This window comes from Pholis gunnellus, assembly GCF_910591455.1.
Source record: "Pholis gunnellus genome assembly, chromosome: 1".
Taxonomy (NCBI): domain Eukaryota; kingdom Metazoa; phylum Chordata; class Actinopteri; order Perciformes; family Pholidae; genus Pholis; species Pholis gunnellus.
This window is the reverse complement of record NC_136528.1, coordinates 28,899,372-28,921,280: the sequence shown is the minus strand read 5'-3', so window position 1 is coordinate 28,921,280 and position 21,909 is coordinate 28,899,372. Positions and strand designations below refer to the sequence as shown.

General features: G+C 45.4%; 1 protein-coding gene across 1 annotated transcript in view; it reads right to left on the bottom strand.

Annotated features, from left to right (window-relative positions):
* Nucleotides 1-21,909, bottom strand: part of LOC306706448 (AT-rich interactive domain-containing protein 3B-like) — a gene marked incomplete at its 3' end in the record, with an annotated part of 46,364 nt that overhangs the window by 15,928 nt on the left and 8,527 nt on the right. The window contains exons 3-4 of the mRNA XM_079173534.1: nucleotides 6,614-6,688; nucleotides 6,067-6,139 (exon numbers count right to left, since the gene is read on the bottom strand). Coding sequence (XP_079029660.1) covers nucleotides 6,067-6,139; nucleotides 6,614-6,688 — 148 coding nt within the window. The remainder of the gene's footprint in view (nucleotides 1-6,066; nucleotides 6,140-6,613; nucleotides 6,689-21,909) is intronic.

Genomic DNA, 21,909 nt, shown 5'->3' with positions numbered 1-21,909 from the left:
CTCCCAGCTCGACAGCTTAGAGACTCAAATCCCTGTACAGTATGGTCGTAATTAAAGATGGACAGCACAGTGGCAATCCAGGCCCGAGGAACAGTCTGGCTAAATGACAGAGGAAATACCAGGGGAGGCGGAGCGGGTTGGGGGTTGGGATGAAGAGGCAGAGAGAGGAAGAGGCACAAAGACTAGTCTCGGTTGGGAACGGAAACAAAAAATAAAAAAGGCTTAAGATTCTGATCCGACATCTCCCGACACACTCCCACACACATAAAAAAACCCATCTAAAACTACTACTTCCTTTTGTTTTGAAAGAGGAGAGGAGCATAACCACCGTAGACGTACTCGCTCCCCACAGGCAGGGCTGTAATTTGCCAGCCTATGGGTGGAGTCTACCGAGATAATCTCAGCCCTCGCATTTATATCAACACGGTGACCACGAAATCTTTGATCGCGAGCGCAGGAGAAGGTTTGTCCAATGGGAATAGTTTTGCCTCTTCTTTTAGAGTCCGTCTTGGAGGAATGATTAGAAAGCAGCGGTTGGAATCTGCGTGTCATTTGGGTCCCCACCCTTTCCTGAGAGTAGGGGCCCTTTGCCACCAGCGCCGGTCTTTTTAGTACGTTTGCCTGATTATCTTTCTGTCTGGTTGGTGAGCTTGGTCAGTTTCAGCCCGCTGACGGAGTGCTTTCAAAAGGGAAATGAAAGAGCGCGGCTTCGTCTCTACGCCGGCCGATGCCTCCCTTAACCTCCCCCCCCCCCCCCCCCGGCACCCCGTCTGTCCTCGTCTCCTACTGTGGTTTCCCTGAATGTCCCTCGTCGTTCCTCTCTTTTCACACATACAGACACGCGACGGTCACTCCCTTGTCTGCTACCCGTCAGCGTTTGCCCTATCAAAAAAAAAAGAAGTTGGCCCCCGTTTCTTTGGAGATCATTAATCATCCCGTGTAGGACAGGAGGCCCCTTAATCCAACCCCCCCCTCCCCTGGCCTCACCGAGCGGGCCACAGTGCGGCCCTCCGCCCCTATCCCCCATGGTGTTATCAAGTTTCAGTGGTTGTAACTGTAGCACAATAAACAGAGGGGAAGGAGAATGGGGTGGTGGCAAAGGAGGAGGAAGGGGATGGAGACAGAAAGAAACACAAGAGAGGACAAAATGTCATTTCCTAACTGCATTTTATTGGTGCATTCTAAGTAAAACCTGCTTCTAGGCTCTTGAAAACTGCATTGATTGTGAGAATTGCATCTTTAACTATCCATAATGTAGAAATAGTTGAAAAAGGTTGATCACTCGTTTGCAGATAACAACTATTGCATGAATTGCGTAACAGTTAACCAGCAAAGCGGCAGTTAAAAGGTCGATCTCAAATGAAAATCATTCCGCCCGAAACCCGACACCAGCTAAAATGGACAAATGTGCTCACAATGCCCAGTGTTTTTGTTGCTAAACCAACCAGGTGCTGCCACTTTCCAGAAGTTGTGGGGTGTTAACTAAAGGAAAATGAGGCCGTATCAAAGAGCAAGAGAATGTTCCTATTGTGGTGTGGTGTTTGTACAGAGGGCCCGCCTGTTACGAGGGCCAGTGTGAGGCTGACCGGGGGAGTAATATAATGCATACATGGATCCCCCAGAGCCCATTCATGGTGTAATTGGTGTGGACAGAGCTCTCGGTCTCAGGGTTACAGTTAGGGAACTTCCTCTAATGTCCTGCTGGGAGGCCACTCTTCCCACATCACACAAAAAAAACATATCCAGCGTAACCAGGACAGAAAATGTATTCTCTCTAAATGTGAAACACTGGCCGAGCTATTTTAATTTCTTTTTAATGCAAATCATGTTTTGGTGTGTGTGTGTGTGTGTGTGTGTGTGTGTGTGTGTGTGTGTGTGTGTGTGTGTGTGTGTGTGTGTGTGTGTGTGTGTGTGTGTGTGTGTGTGTGTGTGTGTGTGTGTGTGGGGAAAGGGGTTCAAATAAAAGTGGCAGATTTATTCTTTTTAAGTAAGGAAAAATACAAGTGGAATGACACATGTGACACTTTTGACCAAACAAAGTCCACGTCTACCCTTTGGAATCGATGCCCTTGAATGCTGGGAGCCACTGACAGCAGGTTTGACAGCGGAGCTGCAGCTAAATGAGACGCTTTCCTTCCCTGCTACTCCTTCCTCTTAATTCTGAACATCTTTCCCCCAGCCACGTCAAGACCACTGCAACTTAATGACGCAGACAAGCCCAGCTTAGCACTTTATTGCTATTAACGGGCCTAAATCGACTACGGAGGGATTTTCCCCCTAAAATAACTCTTAAGCAGCAATAGAACACCATGTGGCCCCTCTTAAGCTGAATCTACACTTGACATTAAGAGCGTCACACTGGGATGGATCTAGCCTTTGCTGACTGCGACGTGTGGGGTTTTCTGGTAGGAGTATAAAGAGCTAAAACACTTGTCCACAACCCCACACACCCCCACCCCCCCCACACCCCCCCCACACACCCCCACACCCACACCCCCCCCCCACACACACACACACACACACACACACACACACACACACACACACACACACAACTGGTGATTTCACTGAACAGGAGCCTCTCTCTCTGGCTCTGTCCATCACAGCCTGTGGCCATTAATCATCTCAAGTGGACAGCGCTGACAGGCAGTTGGCTGCATCACTCTTTTATTTTTTTTCCCCCTCTTTATCGCGCACACGTAGCTCTCGCAGCCTCCCTTACTCCTCCCCCCCCTCTCCCCTCACCTCAATCACCCCTTCACAACCCCACCTCCTGCCCTGAACCCCCATCCCAAGTGAGAAAGTGGCCGGGGTGTCAAGCCATAACAAACATTCGCCCATCTGCTTGATCGAAACCTTTGAGGTGGTCAATGGCGTCGGAGCTTTTCTCCGAGCTCCCAGTGGGGCTTGAGACCGCAAAAAAAAACAAAGTGTAATGGATATGATGGAAGGTGAGGGCTAATATCCTGCACCCACACTCTTTCAACACGAGGAGGCCTCGTGCATTTACATTACATGTGCATGTCGGGGGCCATTAGCGGATATTTCTATCCGCATCGAATGACGGAAGGCTCCCCAGTAGAACAAAGCCGAGCTCCTTTCTTTAAAAATGATGAGCAACAAACAGTCAACACGTCAAAGGCGAGAGCGAAAGGGGCCCAGCGATGGGTGTTGAAATAGTCAGTGAGGAAGTAAAAGGTAGAGAGGATTTGCATGTGTGGCTTCTGCCGTTTCTGTGATTCAGAGCTCATCAATGGGCCCCTTTACGCACAGACAGGCTTTAGGACAGCTGCTAAAATTCCACACACACACACACACACACACACACACACACACACACACACACACACACACACACACACACACACACACACACACACACACACACACACACACACACACACTCGTAAGTTTTCCTTCCGCTGTTGCTTTCCTCTCAAGGCCTGGAGGCCCCACGATGAGGTGAGAAAAAGCACTTCACCATTTGTTCCTCTCTGACCAATCTGCTTCATAAAACGAGGTGGTGTTTTTTAAGCGTTCGGCTTGGAAGGTCAGTCAAATGAAGAAGCAGGCATTTCCCTTATCACCAGCTGTTATCCACCCCACTTGTTCCGCATGGCGAAATTAAATGGAAAAAAAGGCTTTCCGAGTGCTCTGTCGTTTAAAGAAAAAGAAAGAAAACAGAGTGCAATAATCTAGATCCTATGTTGGTGAAGTGAAATGGACGGAGGAGTACAGCGCACAGTAATTAGAAGGTACCATCTTCATCTCTTATACTTTTGGCACCAACAGCAAAATAAAAAGGGAATCCAACAAAGCAATGTGTTCCCTGTGATTAAGATTGTGGTTTAAGAGACAGCAGCGGTCAGCCAAGTGCCTCTTGTCTTAAGGGAGGGGTGACGAACTCACTCTGGAGTAGCTGAAATTATACCTTTCCCTCCTGCACAATGGTCTCTAATGAGGATAGCGACGTCTCAGCCATATTTGAAGTGCGGTGCAGCCATGGCAGTTTTATTCTAACCTTTCCAGTCATTTCTATGACTGCGTCTTTTCTTTCTGCGTCTGGTGCCCTTTCACTTCCCCCAAATGAAAACACATTACGTCCATCCCTCGCCATATTCTTCTTCCTCGGCCCTCACACTTTTCTATTATAGATGAGCACTTTGGTGACAGTAGTGTTTGTTACAACTGTTATCGGCCACTGACCCTTGCACCCCCCCACACTACTGGGCACAAGTACCGATGATGATGACGATACAGGAACTTGATCTGAGCAAGCCGATTCCAGTTGCACTCACCATCGTTCACTCTGGAAGTGTAATTCAGCTAAACAAGTTGAACAAAAATGTAATAATAAAAATATGTTCTGATAAAATTCAAATTGTTAGCAGTGAATCGGATGACTTTGCTTTGAGGTGGGATGGATTTACAAGCTAATTTGTACTTTTTCTTAAATCTATTTTATAATTCATTCCATGTTTGTGTTGCTCAAAACAATAGACAATAAACAAGACTTTAAAGCCAACCTGTTTCTTCTTGCCTTAGGTAACCGCTAATCTAGTGAACATAATATGAGATGGCGCACTTTAATCAGCCAGTTATCTGCTGTCAGGTGGCATTTTAGTCAGCTTGATGGATTTCCCCGTCTGACCAGCACGAGTAAAGGGTCAGCCAACAACTCCCAGCGTCTGCCACTGGACAGAGATGCTAACAGGGCCCTGACAGATTCTGTCCCTCCCTCTCCCTCTCCCTCTCCCTCTCCCTCTCTCTCTGTGTGTGTCTCTCTCCCCAACTCGGCTTAATTCATCACCCTCCAAACAAGACCCCCGGGTGCTAAGACCAGACCAGACACTCAGAAGCCGCTCCTCCCGTGAATGGGAGCTCGCCGACACGCACGCACGTCCATGCACACGGACCCGGCTACACAAATTTATGCACCACCATCATCATCATCATCCGTCACAGTCTGACTAAACAAACTATGCATCATGTACACACTCGCATACATGGTATCAACCATCATAGCGTGTGACAAAACATAATGCAGTACGAACACACTCACTCACGCACAAACACGCACGAACACGCGCAGACCATAATCACCCATCACAAGCACTGCCAAAACATAATGTAAAGTATGCGCCACTGTAATAACATCGTGATACACCTTTGGAGGTATTGCTCAAGACATGTAACTTGTTTGGCAACAGATTTGTCTGATATGAACCTCAGTGCATTAGCTGCCCTGGTCATAAGGGTTTTGTAGGCAGTGTCAAAGCAGCACGCGGTCAGCTGAGCCTCCCCGGCTGTTGGCCAACTAATTAAGTTAGGCCGGTGCTAGATCCTCTTTGCTCTGATATTGCAGTACCACCGGATCAACCGGGGAAGATCTCACCTGCTGAGCTTACCTGCTGACCCCTTTCAGGCTTTATTCTGGGGAGGGGAATTAGCAGAGGATTTCTCAGCCAGTGAGAGTTGGAGCATGTTTCTTTTTTTTTTAAGTTGATTGGTGACATAGCACACTTGAAAACTATGGGACAAGACATTTAGAACAACAAAGCCACAAAGAAAACTAATTGTATCTTTATCCTTGCTCGGTTTGTATGGACTCGACCAAATAAACCGGTTGTAGCAACCCCGCCTCACACCAAGACAGGAAACGACTCTTAAGAAATGGAAGTTGCGTGGTATTTGCTTTCCACATAGGGAGACAGAGGGAAATTAACTGCAACCAATTTCACATTTGTGGTAACTCTCAACAACCCTATAGATATCACGCCGTGTTACAAAAACATATATGAGTTTTTCCAATTGAAATGTATATTAATATACATGATACAAAGCCTGAAACCATAGAGCTAAACCCAGACGTTTCTGATCAGGAACACTTTAACAAAGTACACTTCAACAACAACAACATTTTCACCAAAGTGTAACATGTACAAAAGGTACTTAGTACGTAAATCCTCAACCTCCAATTATTAAGTGTATGCCTTAGTCTGTGCTCAAACTAAAAAGAGGTAGATGCTTCTTAATATAATGTGGATTTTTTGGGGGTGGTCTTACCTCTTTTCTGCATGAAGGTGAAGAGGTCATCCAAAAACTCCTTCCTTTTAGGGTCATTGTCCAGTTCATACAACTGAAAGAGGAAACAGAAGCTCATTAGAGCCACGGTGCGTTGACTTGTCAGTTGACCACTGCATGTCTCCAACAGTCCCTGCTGTGTGTCTGGCACTGTTGGCTCTCTTGGTCAGCATGATCAATTGTTAACAACACCACAAGCCGACATATTCTCTATTTGCAATGTTTAATTCAATCGGCAGTGGAAAGTGTTGGCTCGCCTGTTTTGTTAGTCTTTGTAATGTTTTTTGCAGTGCAAATGCTGCGTTTCCTCTAACGTAGGCACAAAACATACATGCATGTCACCGGCCAGCTGAACGTTAGCGCTTCTCTCTGTGGTGAGGAAACATGAAACCATGCCATGGGGATAAATGTATAGCTGTGTTTAGAGAATGTTTCAAAAGGTTCACTTATTCACAATTTCCACTAGTTTGATATCTACAAGAACGAATGTGGTCGAGGCTTTTGGTGATCATGGTCTCCAACCGCTTACCTTAGCAAAGTCTCTGGAGGCCTCTCCTCTTCCTCTGCTACTGTCAGCCTCATCCGCCCAGCCTGCGCTGCCGTTCTACAACAGACGAGAGAGAAAACACAGATAGGGTCAGTAAGCAAACACCTAGAGAGTACAGACTACAGACTGTAGTGGTCATCTATTGTTATTCTTTTGGTGTTTTACCTTAATTAAAGTGCAACAGCAGAGATAAGGACAGAAAACATGATGGGGAGAGGGAGGGATAAACGTTTGTCCTGCAACTAAGGTCCCTGGTTGGAACTGAAGGGGGGACTTTGCCTGGCACCACCATTAATGTAGTCCACTAATGTAGTCCACTAATGTAGTCCACTAATGAAGTCGCACATTTGTAATTCTTAAGAATGGACTTGGACCTCCAACGTTTTTTGTCTGAAGTGTGTTGATTTGATTTCTGGCAAAGATTCCATCAGGTTGACAACTACTGTAGGTGAAAAAGTTCATGTCCGGCAAAAAATAAGAGCAAACTCCAAGCTAGTTACAACAACTACCAACATCCTGCAACACAAACACATGAAAACCAATATATACTCAAACTCCAAGAGCGCATTTTTCCAGGGGTTGGAGGAGTAACCTCTGGAGTTATTGTGCCCCTGAGCCCCTGTGTCCCCCTCCCCCTTCATCCTCAAACATCTCCATTTGACCTAAACCATCTGCATCTGGGTCTGCCCTGCCCCCACCCATGTCTTCCGACCCAGCTGGATACAAGGGCCCCCCATCCTTCAATCTTAACGCAGCTGTGACGGGTAGCCAAGTTCATGGAGTGTAGCTGGCTGTCAGGAGGGGCCAAGGGAGGGCGGGCTGGTCAGTAGCTCTAGCACACACACACTTGCAGAGGCTGATCATGGTTGTGTGTATGTTTGTTAGTGCAGGGGGGGGGGGGGCATGGCCCCACAAGACGGGAAGGAAGGAAAATAGGGGCAGAAAGGGGTGCACGGTATGTGCCGACCAGGAATGTCTCCTAAAGACAAAACCTATAAAAGCATCAGGAATCAAAACAAGATCCGTTCGGAGGGGGACGGTAATAGCTGCAGCCCGGGGTCCAGTTTCAAACGGGAGCCCATTGGTCAGTGGCAATTACAAGGCCTGAAACGAGAGCCGGGAGGGCAAAGGTTGTCAAGGCCCCTGAGAGCAAGTCATTTTCACCCTCTCACTCTCTGTACGTGTAACGGTTGTCAGCGTTCACGCTCCCTAAACAAATACTCATCAGCCATCAACTTGCAAACCCACTGAAAATGGGACGTTTCAGGGTAGGGTTAAACGCACCAAGGCTTTAGTTGCTAAATGTCGTATCTACTACGGAGGACACCCTCTCTTACACGTTAAAACTAAAAAGTCTCCAAAATAGTCAGCTTTATTGGGGTGGAAATTCGCTTAATCAGCATCGTTAACCGTCAATAATGGTATTTTCCCGATGAGTTTAGTTCCCGAATGCTTCATTTCAAGTAGGGAAAAACTAATATTTGAAGTCCAATGGTCAAATGTTCAAAGACATACCAGGAGATCGCTATCCCCTCAAAAGTGAGAGTCCTATCCATTTTCACGTCAGCGTCTCAGCAAATATCTTGTGCTGAAAATGAGTGGACAAACGTGGCTCATTCATCATCAAAAATGCATTTCGCTGTCATCTTACATTATCTATAGTATGTCATAGAGATTACAACGGGATCGCCATGTCAAGGTAAATATACCGTGTGGTACATTTGGAGGCCTTATGGACCTTTGCACACAATCTGACCGCCTCTGTTAACCTTTAACCATTATAAATGATTATAACAGCAGATAGTTCAGATTGCAGCCATGTATAATCTCAAGTGCTTGCTCGTGCATGAAAAAATAAAAAAAAATAAACTTTGCTTTCTGCAGCTTTTATACATGCTGGATGTTCCCTCTTCAGTGGCCCAGAGGTCGACTTTATGTGTAATCTTAGTCGCAGTAACCAAACGGGGAGCCATAAAGCTTCATGGGAAACATCATCATTGGGCTTGTCAGCATGCAATTCCACTACATAATATCAATTCCAGTTCTACATAAACCTCTCTGTGTGTGTGTGTGTGTGTGTGTGTGTGTGTGTGTGTGTGTGTGTGTGTGTGTGTGTGTCCGTCTAGGCTGAAGAAAATCGTAAAATCAAATACTTCTGGATAATACTTCAACAGTATGACCTGTGTGTGTACACATAGGACACACTGATGGTTCCATTAACTGAACTGTGTTTAGTCATTTATAATGTCTCATACATGCCTGAATTTAACAGACATCTCTGGCTATGAGCCTTGCCTTCCAACAATAGAATTCACTCCCAGCTCACCAGTCAGATGTAAACTACAAAACAACAGCCAATGGCTGCTGGGTTACTGGCCTTGGATTAGTTAGGTGAAAACAAACGTGTTTACATCCAAACCACATGCACAACCACACTTATATACACACTAAGGCCTCCATGAGGGACACTGTGTTATGGGAGCGGAGGGGTCAAGGTGTTCCCGACATCAAGCGAGAACAAAAGGCCTAAAAAAGGGACAGAACACCAGCGTCCAGTCAGCGTCAGGCTTCCTGCTCCAACAGTATGTTTTCTGCCCCATTTTCAAATGAATGAAATAAGCACAGATTTCACACATATTTAGAGGAATGCTGGACATAATGTACTCCCTCTGATCACTATTGGAACAAATCATTTCAACCGCTCTGAAGTCAGTAAACCATCAAAGGTTCTAAATGTTATCCTTTTACTTTGTTGTAGTCATCTGTAGTGTTTTTCTTCTTCATAAAAACACAATTTAAATGATTAGGAAATAATAGATTGTATTTTTATGGATCAAAACAAATCTTGTCATTAGTAGTTTTAATGATGTATTATAAGTTGCGTAAACGGCTCATAATTCATCTCCGATATCGATTGATTGGTTGTTGTGAAAACATCTCTGGATTTATTGAAGTTTCTCACCAACACTACAATTTATGCGATTACATGTGAACACATCATGATCACGTTGTAATTCACCTTCGCCCAATACTAGTTTTCACTGAACAGAGCCTGAACGCATCGTAAGGTAACTGAATAGAACGCTGGTTCGTTGGCCGTTAGCGGTGCTGCTTCTCCAGTCAATTTAAACACGATGCAACATTATTAGAGATCGGCGCCTAGAAAAGCATAAACGCCAATGTCCTGATTGCATATTTTATTGATCGTCAGTCGCCATGCTTTTCTTCGTGGTGCAGTCGCCATGGAGCCAAATCTTTAATCCTAGTTAACAACAAAAAGTACTCCAGTTCAGTTATTACCAAAAATCGGATCGGTTACGTTAAAATGTTGGTGTTTGTAGATAAAGGTGGGAGACGAAGATAAAATATAATAATGTGATAATTATCAGCACATTATCTTGATATTGTTGGAAAATATTTTTACATATTTGAAAATCACAATGGTTCCAGTGAACCAAATTGTTTCATATAATCTTGAACGAGTACTGACTACTGCAGCATCACAGTGACACCGCAGAGGGCAAAGCTCAGGCTGAATGGCCAACATGATGAAAAGGATAGATGGCGGTAAATATAAAAAACAAACTACTGTAATGCTAAATAAGAATGGCCAAAGTATGAAACAGGGATAAGCTTTTAAAAGTTAGTTACTCTATTAACCAGAAGACTTAAAGCAACTTACAACAACAACAACCCAGCAGGCGTCTGCGCCAAACACATGTGTGCACCATGTGGCTGCTGTTGATTTTACACTGTTGGGTCTTAAAACTACCTTTGAATGATTCCTTGTGTTTTGGGTCTAGAAGTGAAATTCTGTTTAGTTGCATCCACAGAAAAAGTCTGCTTCTCTGGCCGCTTCAACAAAGAAAAGAGAAAAGAGAAAAAGCACAGTAATTGAAACATGGAAGACGTTAACCACGAATAGACATGTTGGCTCTTGAATTGGGACCTTGGTCAGCTGAGGAATGTTAACACTATGTTGCGTTTTTGTCAAGTTAGGAGCGGATACTGATGTTTTGGGACCACTCCTTATGATCAGTCGCCTCAGCCCCTTCATCACATCCAGCGCTCCACCCAGAAATGACTTCTTTAAAAGAGAGAAGTTCCCGACCTACATTTATGACAGGGGCATAAAACCAGGGGCTTGTATCATTAAGAATAGTTTCAAACGAAGTGTTTAAAGCATGCATCTTTAGGTAAACGTACGTGTTTTCTTTACATCTTTTTTCTTTACATTTAACCGGTCTTATAGGCAGTTATTTGAGAGTATATTTATCCAAACTACAATTCAGTTAGGTCAAATGAAATGATAATAAATAAATAAATCAAATAGAGAATTAAACATGTGTGTCTATGTATATGCATTGCCACCATATGCTAGTGCTGAACAGAAGCCTTCATGTATTTAAGCAGCCCGTGTTTCCTCTCCGTCTCTCCCTCTCTCTCAGGCTGTTAGCAGGTTTACTGGCCAGGCGGTGGGTGGCCTAATCACATTATGAAGCTATACAGAGATAGTTGCTGGTCATCGCCGAGGTGGGTGGAGGGGCGTTTATACTCGCATGTTTTCATTTGGTACTCTTCTGTATAGTTTTTAAAAAATGGGTCATGGCTCGCCCTCCACTGTACTTCTAACGCTGACAATAAATTAATTTGTGCAGTTTTACGTTCTTAAAAAAAATCTGTGCCATTTCCATTTTGAGTGCACCACAGCTGTTAAATGCATACTTTTGAATTGTGCATTCATGTGCCATCGTTGTCGTACAGCACAGTGGGCAACCCTCCGTCTGCAACAAGTTGACATTCTTTGCATATCCCTCCATCTGCCCCAGACAAACGACAAAAACACACTCCCATTTGAATGTCGATACATGGCTCGGGGGTAATTCTACGCAGCCATTATAGAAAGATGTCTGGAGTAGAGCCACCATTTTAGTGAGGCCAGGCATGCCGGAACAAGAAGGGTTAATGGCTGCTGCTTGGGGAGTGGATGATATTGATTGCTCAGGATGTTGACAGCACTTCTCCAATTTGATAGCGGAGCTGTTATTAGATGAAGAGGTCGTTCTTAATAACAGCGTCATGTGATTTACCTTCACTCTTCCAGTAGGAGGTTGAGTGGGCTCAAATAGCAGCCGCTGAGCTAAGGAAATATTCAGCTTTCACCCCGGGGATTTCCACTCCGAACCTACTAGAGGCGGTCACGGCGCACGGCCACGGAGGAAAAGGCGCCCGGCGAGGATCAGCCAGCACCAGGGAGAGGCTCCTCCCACACCGAGCGCCCGTTTCTGACCCGCTGAGGTTGAATGCAACGTGCAAGTGTAAAAATACTGCGGGTCTACCAAGGCTGCAGGTAATTAACGTGAAACACCGGTTTTCCTTCTGTATCAAGCAGCAAAAAAAGTTGCAAATGTTCACATCGCAATGTCGATGCAGAAACGATATATGGTGCAGCCACTTTATACTATAAATAGACCGGGTGACTCTGACCTGTGGGACCGCAGAAAAAATAAAGCAAGTGACACAATGCCTCATCTGAAATGTGGAGCAGACCTGAAAACAGTTGTTGTTTTGCGGCCTGCCAGTTGAACCCTGCAGACTAAACAAGGCCTAATGAAGAGAGGCACGTGCCATGTTAAAGCCCCGTTAGTCCCTGAGCCATACCCCTAACCCCCGTCATCCCTCTCCGAGCTACCGTCATGGCTCTCTGTGTTCCCACTCCTACACAGCTCCACGCTGCAGTTCAAGTCCCCCCGGGCCACAGCCATTGAACGGGAGGCAAATCAATAGCCCTGGATGTGCAAACACAGGGAAGTCCCCAGCCCCCTCCGGACGCAATCTCACAGCACACGTCAATACTCATCATTCTCAGTCATCTACCGCCACGCCGGGGAAACCGAGATGAGGGCAGGATCACAGCTACCAGTGTGACTTAACCCCTTCACCTCCAACGAGACACCCCAACTTTGACTCACACAGTGAAGGTTTCCATAGTTAAACCCTAAACAAGCTATCTAAGAAGGGGGGGGGGGGGGTAAATAGCCACTCCCCATGCTCAATAAAAAAACTAAATACATGCACATACAAGCAAAATCCCTATAGCAACCGCAGCTGGTAAATCAAGGGTAACAAAATGTCACTGTGCGCTTAACGCGAGCTCTGCCAGAATACAGACAGAGGGAGGGAGGCTAGTGAAAATTACCAACATTCCTGTACACCAGTAACAGGACCTCACAATAACAGCAGAGCCCCTCTCATCCCACAGGTACTCTTAACATCTCATTCCCGGACTAATCTTTTTTAGCCAAATTGCTGCCTGTCAAAACAGTTCAGCAGGGGAAATCTCTTAAACAGACACAGCGGCAGTAATTTAATCACAATCAAGGACGCCAGCAGAAATCTGGATCGCTGCCAACAATAGTGACGAGAAGCTAGAAAAAGAAGTTACGCACATGCTGCGTAGTTAAACTTGCCACACACACACACACACACACACACACACACACACACACACACACACACACACACACACACACACACACACACACACACACACACACACACACACACACACACACACACACACACACACACACACACACACACACACACAGAAAGCAAATCTGATTCCTCTCAGCATGCCTGTAAAAACGAGCATTGCGGGGGGGGGGGGGCAGAAATCTCTAATCCAAATCAAATAATTGGGGGCTTGATCCCACAGCGGGACCCCGTGGATCATTTAAGTGGCTCTCGATGTGGGGAGGGGCGGGAGCTGAGCGGATGGCGTCCTTTATCTGCCAACTACTGTAAGAGATCTCATGTTGAGCTGCCCATACGCTACCGCCAACAAAGGGCTCCGGCTAATCATAATTCCACGTGCGACGGGAGGGACGTAAATCTCACTGCCACTCGGGAGACATATGGCAGAGTTCCTGCTTACAAACAGATCTGCCGCAGATTCTCTGCTCTCATTAAGAATTACTATGGAGCATAAAAAAAAAGGTCACATATCGCATGAGAGCAGGCCCGGCAGCATAGAACAGGACCCTGGGGGGGGGGGGGGGGGGGGGGGGCCTGCCGCCGAGTGTGCGGCCACGTTTGTGGCTGGAGCAGATGTCGGGATTTTGGGGGGGAACAGACAAAGTGGCCGGGACTAAGGGGGCTAAACGTCCAGGGGGGAGAACGTGTTGGTACCTGCCCCGGCCCCAGCACCTCTAAACAGGCCACTGAAAAACAAGCCTTTAGGCAAGACCACCCCTCCCTCCATTAATCACTCCAATTACAAAGCTGAAAAAGAAGAGGAAAAAAAGAGGGGTGTGGGGGGGGTCGTCACAGATAGAAAGACAGAATGAAAATAGGCAGGCAGGCAGACACACGCAGAAGAAAAACTTGATCAACACACTTCTTCACTTCATCCAATTTCACACACGAGAGAGAGAGCAACAACCTTCTTTTCCATAGATTTAGATCTTATATATTATTCCTATACAAAGCTCTTTTGTTCGCCCTTCCCTTTTTGTATTATTAGATATAGTCTAGTTTTTGTTAACATGCTTTAGTAACATTGTATTGTGCGCAGTCGTGTCAATACAGCCACTTAAACAAAATAAAGGATTGTGAGAGAGAAAGAGGTGGGGAGAGAACAAGAAAGACCTATGTCTGAAAGAAAGGGCTGGATCTACATATTTAGTTCTTGGGTAAACATGTCTGTTGGTGACCAGCAACTCTGGTTTGCCAAATAAACTGACTGCATTTGTTCAGCTCCAGCCCTTTCACCAAGACACCACATTCCACAGGCAGAGGCCCCATCCCCCATTACACTAGCTGGCCCCTTTCGCTGCCTCACACAAATGCATCGTTTATAGGCTGGTGGTGGCCAGAAGTTCACACTCATTGGTTGAAAGACCCTTTCACAGGCAGAGCAAACATTTTAGTGAATCACATCTGTGCCACCACAGACAGTACTCCCAGAGTTAACCCTTTCCCGCGCTGCTTCGGGCCCATAACAACTAAACTTGGTTTGTCCAACTAAAGTATGCACAGGCTTGCGTGGGGGGCCCCCTCGGTAACCCCTCACCGATAATTTGATTTGAAGCTATTTGTTTTGCGCCGCGAAGTGTACAGTGACATATAATAAGTTGTCCCCAATATGCAAAACACTCCTCATTTCACAAGGACACAAATTCATCCGCTCACAGCACATTAAGGCTAAACGAATTGTAAAAAAAAAAACCCCGTGTAATCAATGCTGCTTTGAGCAAGAAGCTATACGGCTGCATTCAGGTCAAAGCAGCTATTAGCCGGTTCTTCTGGGTTAAAAGCTTTGGCTAAAAATACCTTGCATATCTCACATCTCCCAAAGAGCAAGCATCCACTTCACCCCTGTGCTAATGGCAGCTGGAGACATCACACAGACCTGATAGGCCTTTATATACATTCTCATTACACTGACAGAGCCAGGAACTCGACACAATCGCAATCAACAAAGAGAAAATGCATTCATTTCTATTAGGACGCATCACATCTCGTTACACATGAAACGACAGAGGTCACAGCGCCTGCAGTCAGATGGGTAGATTACTTCTTTATCCGGGCGTTTGGTGGTGGGGCAGAGAGGTGTGATGTGTGTGTGTGTGTGTGTGTGTGTGTGTGTGTGTGTGTGTGTGGGTGTGTGTGTGTGTGTGTGTGGTGGTGGGGGGGGGGGGGGGGGGGGGGGGATCAGTCCCGTTATTGACAAGGTTTCCTCCATCAGAGAAGTCAGTGTTATGACCGTCTCTCTGAATCTGCAGTATCAAATGTTCAAACCATAAGCGCAACTCACAGCTTTCTGGAGTCTAATCAATAGGGAGCTATTTCTCCGTTCAGAGCCAACGGTATCTGTTTCCTCTCAGCCAGCGTTAAGTGTGCAGGGGCATTCCACCTCTGACAGGCCTGGCCTGACCCCCCCCCCCCCCCTGCTGGGATGATGCAGCCCGTCATGCATCTGGAGCTCATCTCCAGGGGCCAACGAGCCACTACATCTCTACTTACAGAGGCACACAAAAACTTTGGGAACAACCAAACTCCTGGTTAGTGTGGGAACTGTGGAAGTCATGCAATCATCAATTTTAGCAAGAAGCTAAATGCCTGTCCAATGGAAAACCAACCAAGGACTTGCTGCATCACAGGCCCTGGCCCCAGTGCATCATGGTGCTTGTGTCAGCAAAAAAAACTCAAACAATGTTGTGCCAACTCATTTCATGTATTGTTGATCATTATATTAACCTACTGACCAAATTTACAAACACAGATCATGTCATAAAGAAGCTGGTTTAAGAAGACATGATACTTGGCACATAAATTATTCTGCTTAGTCAAACTATATAATTAAATTGTTGACAGCCTCGGGCTGCAGAACCCAATTAAAAGCCTGCTTTGTACTTCTCTATGCTGCAGTTCAATCCATAAACGGACATCACTGAGGTACAATATATAGGATCAGAGAAGATCATTCTCACAGGGAAATTGGGCTGTTGCAGCAGCAGGGAATATGATATTGATAACAGAGCAAACAGACTGCATTGAATGAAACAACAGCAGCAAAAAAACAAAAAAACAAGCGCATACTGTGAATAATAAAACCAATTAAAGCTGCGAGCAGCGATGAACGGGCCCTCGCCTCCCTTGCGCGTCCGGGCTTGCGGCGGACTCCGGCCTGCGCGTCGGAGAACGTCCGCGATCGCGGGACGGCGCGTCCGCGAGCGAGACGTCGTCGATCCCGCGTGGACCGCCCGATGCCGGAAATGATGCTTTGCAAATAGTACTATGCTAAGGAAAAATGACACCAAAATCAAAATGGCCGACTTCGGTAGATTTTAGAGCATGGTGCCAAGAGACTTATTTTTAAGTCTCCACAGGATACGTGCGCCTACCGAGTTTCGTACGTGTAGCTCAAACGTAGCGCCGGGGCTGCTCTTTTGAAATATTGTAGGGGGCGCTACAGAAGCAATTTAAAACGGACAAGGCCAAAAATCATACCACATATTTCCTCCGATGCCTTTGACACATGTGCAAAGTTTTAGGAATTTTTGAGCATCCTAACCTACTGAAACAAATTTCCTTCCGCCAGTAGGTGGCGCTATGAGTTTTTTGAATTTTTTTAAATCAGGTATGTTCAGGCTTGAAGTGGCATCATGCACAAGAAGTTTTGTGCAAATTGGATAATGTACCTTGGAGTTATAACAACTTCAATTTTGCATGGCGAACGATGCGTCGCCACGGCAACAGCGTTCAACGAAAACGCATAATACTTATGGGGATTCTTCATCAATGTCCTAAGACTATGCTTCCCGATTTTGAGACTAATCGGGTCACCTGGCTAGGAGGAATAAAGAAAAGTATAAAATATGACATTTCCTTCAGCCAGTAGGTGGCGCTATGAGTTATTTCATTTTTTTCAATTTAAGTATGTTCAGACTTGAAGTGGCATCATGCACAAGAAGTTTTGTGCGGATTGGTTAATGTACCTTAGAGTTATAACAACTTGATTTTTCAGAAAAATGATGCAAAATGGCCGCCACGCCACGTCAAGGTTCTTCGATGAAAGCGCTAGCTTTTAATAATTTTTAATCACAAAGGTCTTAAGAGCACCCTGAACAAATATGAAGTCGATCGCATAAATGCTCTAGGAGGAGTTCGTTAAAATACAAAGGCTGCAAAATGCGAAAAGTGCCAAAAAACACAACTTTGCGGGTTTACTGTAGCGCCCCCTATTGGTTGAATGCAACAACAATCTCAGGGTATGTTACGGTATGCGATGGGCACATATGCTGAAAGTTTGGTGAATTTTCGACAATGGGTTGAGAAGTTATGTGTATTGATATTAAGCCACGCCCCTAGGAAGTTCATTGGTCCATATCTTCTTAACGCAAAGAGATATCAAAAAGCTTTTGATAAATCTGAGTGATCTACATCCAATTATGATCCACAGCAATTTTGGTAGCAATCGGAGCCAGCGTGTGGGAGGAGTTCGCAAAGATGTGTTTTACACTAAATTCAAGATGGCCGAAAATTTATCCAGGCGCAGTTTCGGGGTCTGAGAGGCTTTTTTTTAGATCTAGCGGATTCGGACATGTGTGTTGAATTTCAAGTCAATCGGACAAACTGGCCGAGGGGCGTGGCCGGCCCGCCTTGTAGGGGGCGCTAGAGAGCCATTTTTTTACACACAAGTATGCAACCTTGCGCAGCAGAGTTTCTCCACCAGACCTGAGAGGTGTGCAAATTTGGTGAGTTTTCATGCATGGCAAGTGCCCCTACTAGCTCATTCCCCACAAATATAAGAATCAGAAGAATAAGAACCCCTAGAAACTCAATAGGGCCTTCGCCGGCCCGACGTTGTCGGTGGCTCGGGCCCTAATAAATGCAAAGACATACAGGGTTTACAGAATCACAGGTAAGCAGCCGTTTGTGGGGTACATTCACTGAACCTTATTTGAATGTAATTCAGCTTCGATTGTCTGCAGCTCGCCTATATGCCATTATTGATTTAACTAAACACTATCTAAGAGTGCGTTTCAACCGTGCTACCTCCATAAAGAACAAGTAACTCCATTCGATGATCTAATTTGCCTTCATTTCTATTCGTATGCTCACTCAGTAAATCAGTCGTTCAGTAGATGTTACCACTACTAGCTCTGACTACACATCCTCCCTGGGCTCAAAGCTTCCTCAGGTTTTCTGATCACATTTATTTAGGGCAGGAAAACCTGAGATGTCTTTGTTTGACCAGATGGCGGTTAAATCAAGGCCGGCTCCACTGGGGGTTGGGACATCCCAAATCTGCCGCCACAAACACTATTGTTCCACATTAATATGCTGATGTTTGTTAGGAAATAGGCCTTGTGATCAGATACTCGCGATTATGTAAATGTCAGACGGAGACGTCACCGGCTCAGTCAGTGCCTGCTTACGGTAGACGAGACGTGGCAAGATTAGATTGCTGCTGTCAAATAATATAAAGAGCTAAAGGGAAATAAAAATGTGCACCGCAGACTCCACTGAAGGACATCACGCATGGGCTTATTGGCCTCCTCGGGCTACAACATATAGTTCTTATAGTAACCTATATTCACTGCAGTCCCTGCTGTTAATAATTCAATTTTCTGTGCCACTCTTTAATCATTTACTAACGTGGCTTTTGAAATTATTGACTGCAGTTGACATGGTCCATAGTACTATTCACAGTGTGATTGTCTATTAACCAGATCAGCTGCGGGTCAGAGCGGGATGTGTTTTTTGTCATCTGAAATGATTCAACGCTGCCCTTACGAGTGGAGCATCTAGTCATTCGTGTTCCACAAACAAATACATGCACCGTGAATCTAAAAAGGGTCTGATGTTCCCCATCTCTCAGAGAGTTTATGTCTATAAAACTTCATACAGAAACTGACAATAGGTTCAGCTCGAGGTAATTTATTTATTTTTGTTCATAACATGCGTCAGATTTTTAATTCCACTTCTCGAAATTTGACGTCATCAAAATGTGTCAATTTGTTTGATCTCATTGCATTATTCAAAAATACCAACTAGGGCTGTCCTCGATCAGAGAAATTCATGGTGGAAAACTGAGTTTCTCCACAAGGAATTACACAAAAGCGCCGTTTAAAATCTTGCATTTGCCAGACGTGTTCATAAGCATCTTTGAAATAAGTCATTCGGGATGAAAAGCATTAAAACAAATGACTAACAGACTGTAGAAATCTTATTCAATCATTAGTTGACTGATTAAGAGGGGGCAGGACTTTGCTCACGCTAGCAGGAATCGTGTTTTTTCCTTTATGAAAGAAGCTGCTTTTACACAAGCACAACATTAAGGATTTGACAGACACGCTGCTTACTGTTGCTTTTCTTGTGTTGATTGTGATTCAGGAAGTGAGCCGCTTCGTGAGGGGTGCAACAGCCCTGAGTGCAGAATGTAAATGTTGGAAGCTGAGCTGTGAACACATTGCTTTCAGTGTAATGTGACGTTTCCTGGGCAGCAGCCAGGACCTTTTCTTTTTTTTTCTTCCTTTACTTCCTCCTCTGCTGGTAGCTCCCTCTTACAAGCACGTGATTACACGCGGCTTGTGTTTGAAGACTTGGGAGCCAAGCAACCTGGCCACATGCTATTATAAACTACATGGGATTTTGGCAGGCAGCGCGATGACTGTGCAGACTGAAAAGCTGGCAGGCTACAGTGAAAGGAAAGCCTCCAGTACCTCTTTCACCTCCTTCTCTGCGGTGTTTACCCATGGGCCTTGACACAGTGGCCCAGTTAGCACCTGCAGGCCCTACAAACAGCCTGGAGCTCAGCCAAAGCAGCTTGAGGAGGCAGCCAAGAAAAGCCACTAACAATAGACGACTCTCACTCTTCACCTTCACACCTCCTCGCTGCCTGGCCCGTTCTACAAGGAGCGACGTGGAGGCCAGAGGCCAAAGGAGACCGTAACTTTTGCGGTTTGCCAGTTGGAGACAGTTTTTTGGCTGCAACAAAAGATGTTCTCATTAATGTCATGGTACTTTGTGTCCCCGTTACGACACAGGCTACACCCCAACTGCAAACTATTTTATCATTAAACTTATCACATAGTTCTCCTCAGGGTTAAAAAAAAAAAAAAGTATATCACACAGTGTTCAGGAAGCTTTATCTGACTTTATCTATGTTGAGCAGTCCTACAGTTAGGACGTTTTAACTTCACAAACCACTGTGAATGGTTTGTTTTTTAGTGAAGTCACGTCACATGGAGTCATTGTGTATCGAACCACAACGCTTTTTTTGGCACCAAACGAAGTGTGTAGACAGCACAGGCACAAAAGTATTTATTCAGGCAAAGTCCTTACACAGCTTAAAAAAACACTCCTTAAAGTAAAGTATTGAAAAGAGTATAATTTTGGTGACTCTCTTGTGCTACTAGCTCCTTCCATTGGAAGAGAGTTGGCCACAATAAGCTGGGTTTATCGGTTGGTTCGTTTTACAACTCTAGCGTACTCTTGCTGGTTTCTCCAATGTTACCGACCCCTGCTTTGATGATCATATTGTTGCAATTTATTTGTGTGACCAATACTTTAAGAGGACAGTTACACTTAGAAAAATAAGTTTAGCTTGACATGCTTTCATGCTGGAAAACGCGGCAGAAGTGCGTATTTTGCATTTTTCTTTATGTAGCATCAATATCCCTTTAGATAAAGCGCATGCAGAGAGTGAACCCTGTGAGCAGCGGTGCAGACAGACAGATTAACAAGTTAACCACACAGTACATATTAAACCATACTGCACATGGTATAATGACAACAGGACCTTGCATACCGTGCCAAGGGTCAGTACGACGCACAGCGTGACCAGCAGTCTATATACATGTGCACTGTATGTATCACTATATACAGTCAGCCTATATAAAACTCAGGGAGACTTTGCTCAACAGTGTCATTCGACCTTGGCTCTACCTCCATGCAGCTGCCAAAGGGGCTGGTGGATGTCTTTGTTTGTCTGCGTTTCATTCGGCTATTCCCCTCTCTCTGTTTGCCTTCATTAAAGGGCAGGTGTTGAGATATGCTGAGTGGGAGTGGTTGTAAAGGACGAATGGAACCAGCAGTGGTGGGGGTGTGTGTGTGTGCGTGTGTGTGTGTGTGTGTGTGGGGGGGGGGGGGGCTTGTGGTTTCACTAGCAACTGATCAAATTACAGCAGGCATCAGTAGCTCAGTTTCCATTAGAAGCAAGGAAGTCAAATCCTCCAGGGTCAATTTGGGGGGGAAAATATATATATAAAAAGTGTGACATATCTAATGGACATACGACATTTGCATTTCAATGAGAGAACTTTTTGCCTTTCAATTAAATTAAATGGAGACGAGCGGCGTGGCCCTCAGTGACGATGAGGGGTCATCCAAGAAGTCATTTGCAGGACGTTGCCTCAGCTGAAAGACAGACACCTCCATTACTAAAAAGACAAGAAGATCTTGTGCTCCGAGCAGGTACATTCGGCAAGATAACAACGGGTCTGTACTGAGGGCCACTCCCGAACACATTTCTGGTACTCAAGGTGCTAGTGCAAGTCAACTGGAGTCTGAATGGAAAACAACCAGTGTTCAAGGGGCCCAACTTCACGCAAACATGCCCACAATGCAAATCACTAACGCATATAGATAATAAAGCCACAAAGGAAATGAGCTTTTCAGCATCGTAACTGCTGCGCCTTCCATCCCTCCCTAAAAGAGAGATAAACATGAGACGTGGGGAAAGTCCAAATATGATCTACGCCAGGATC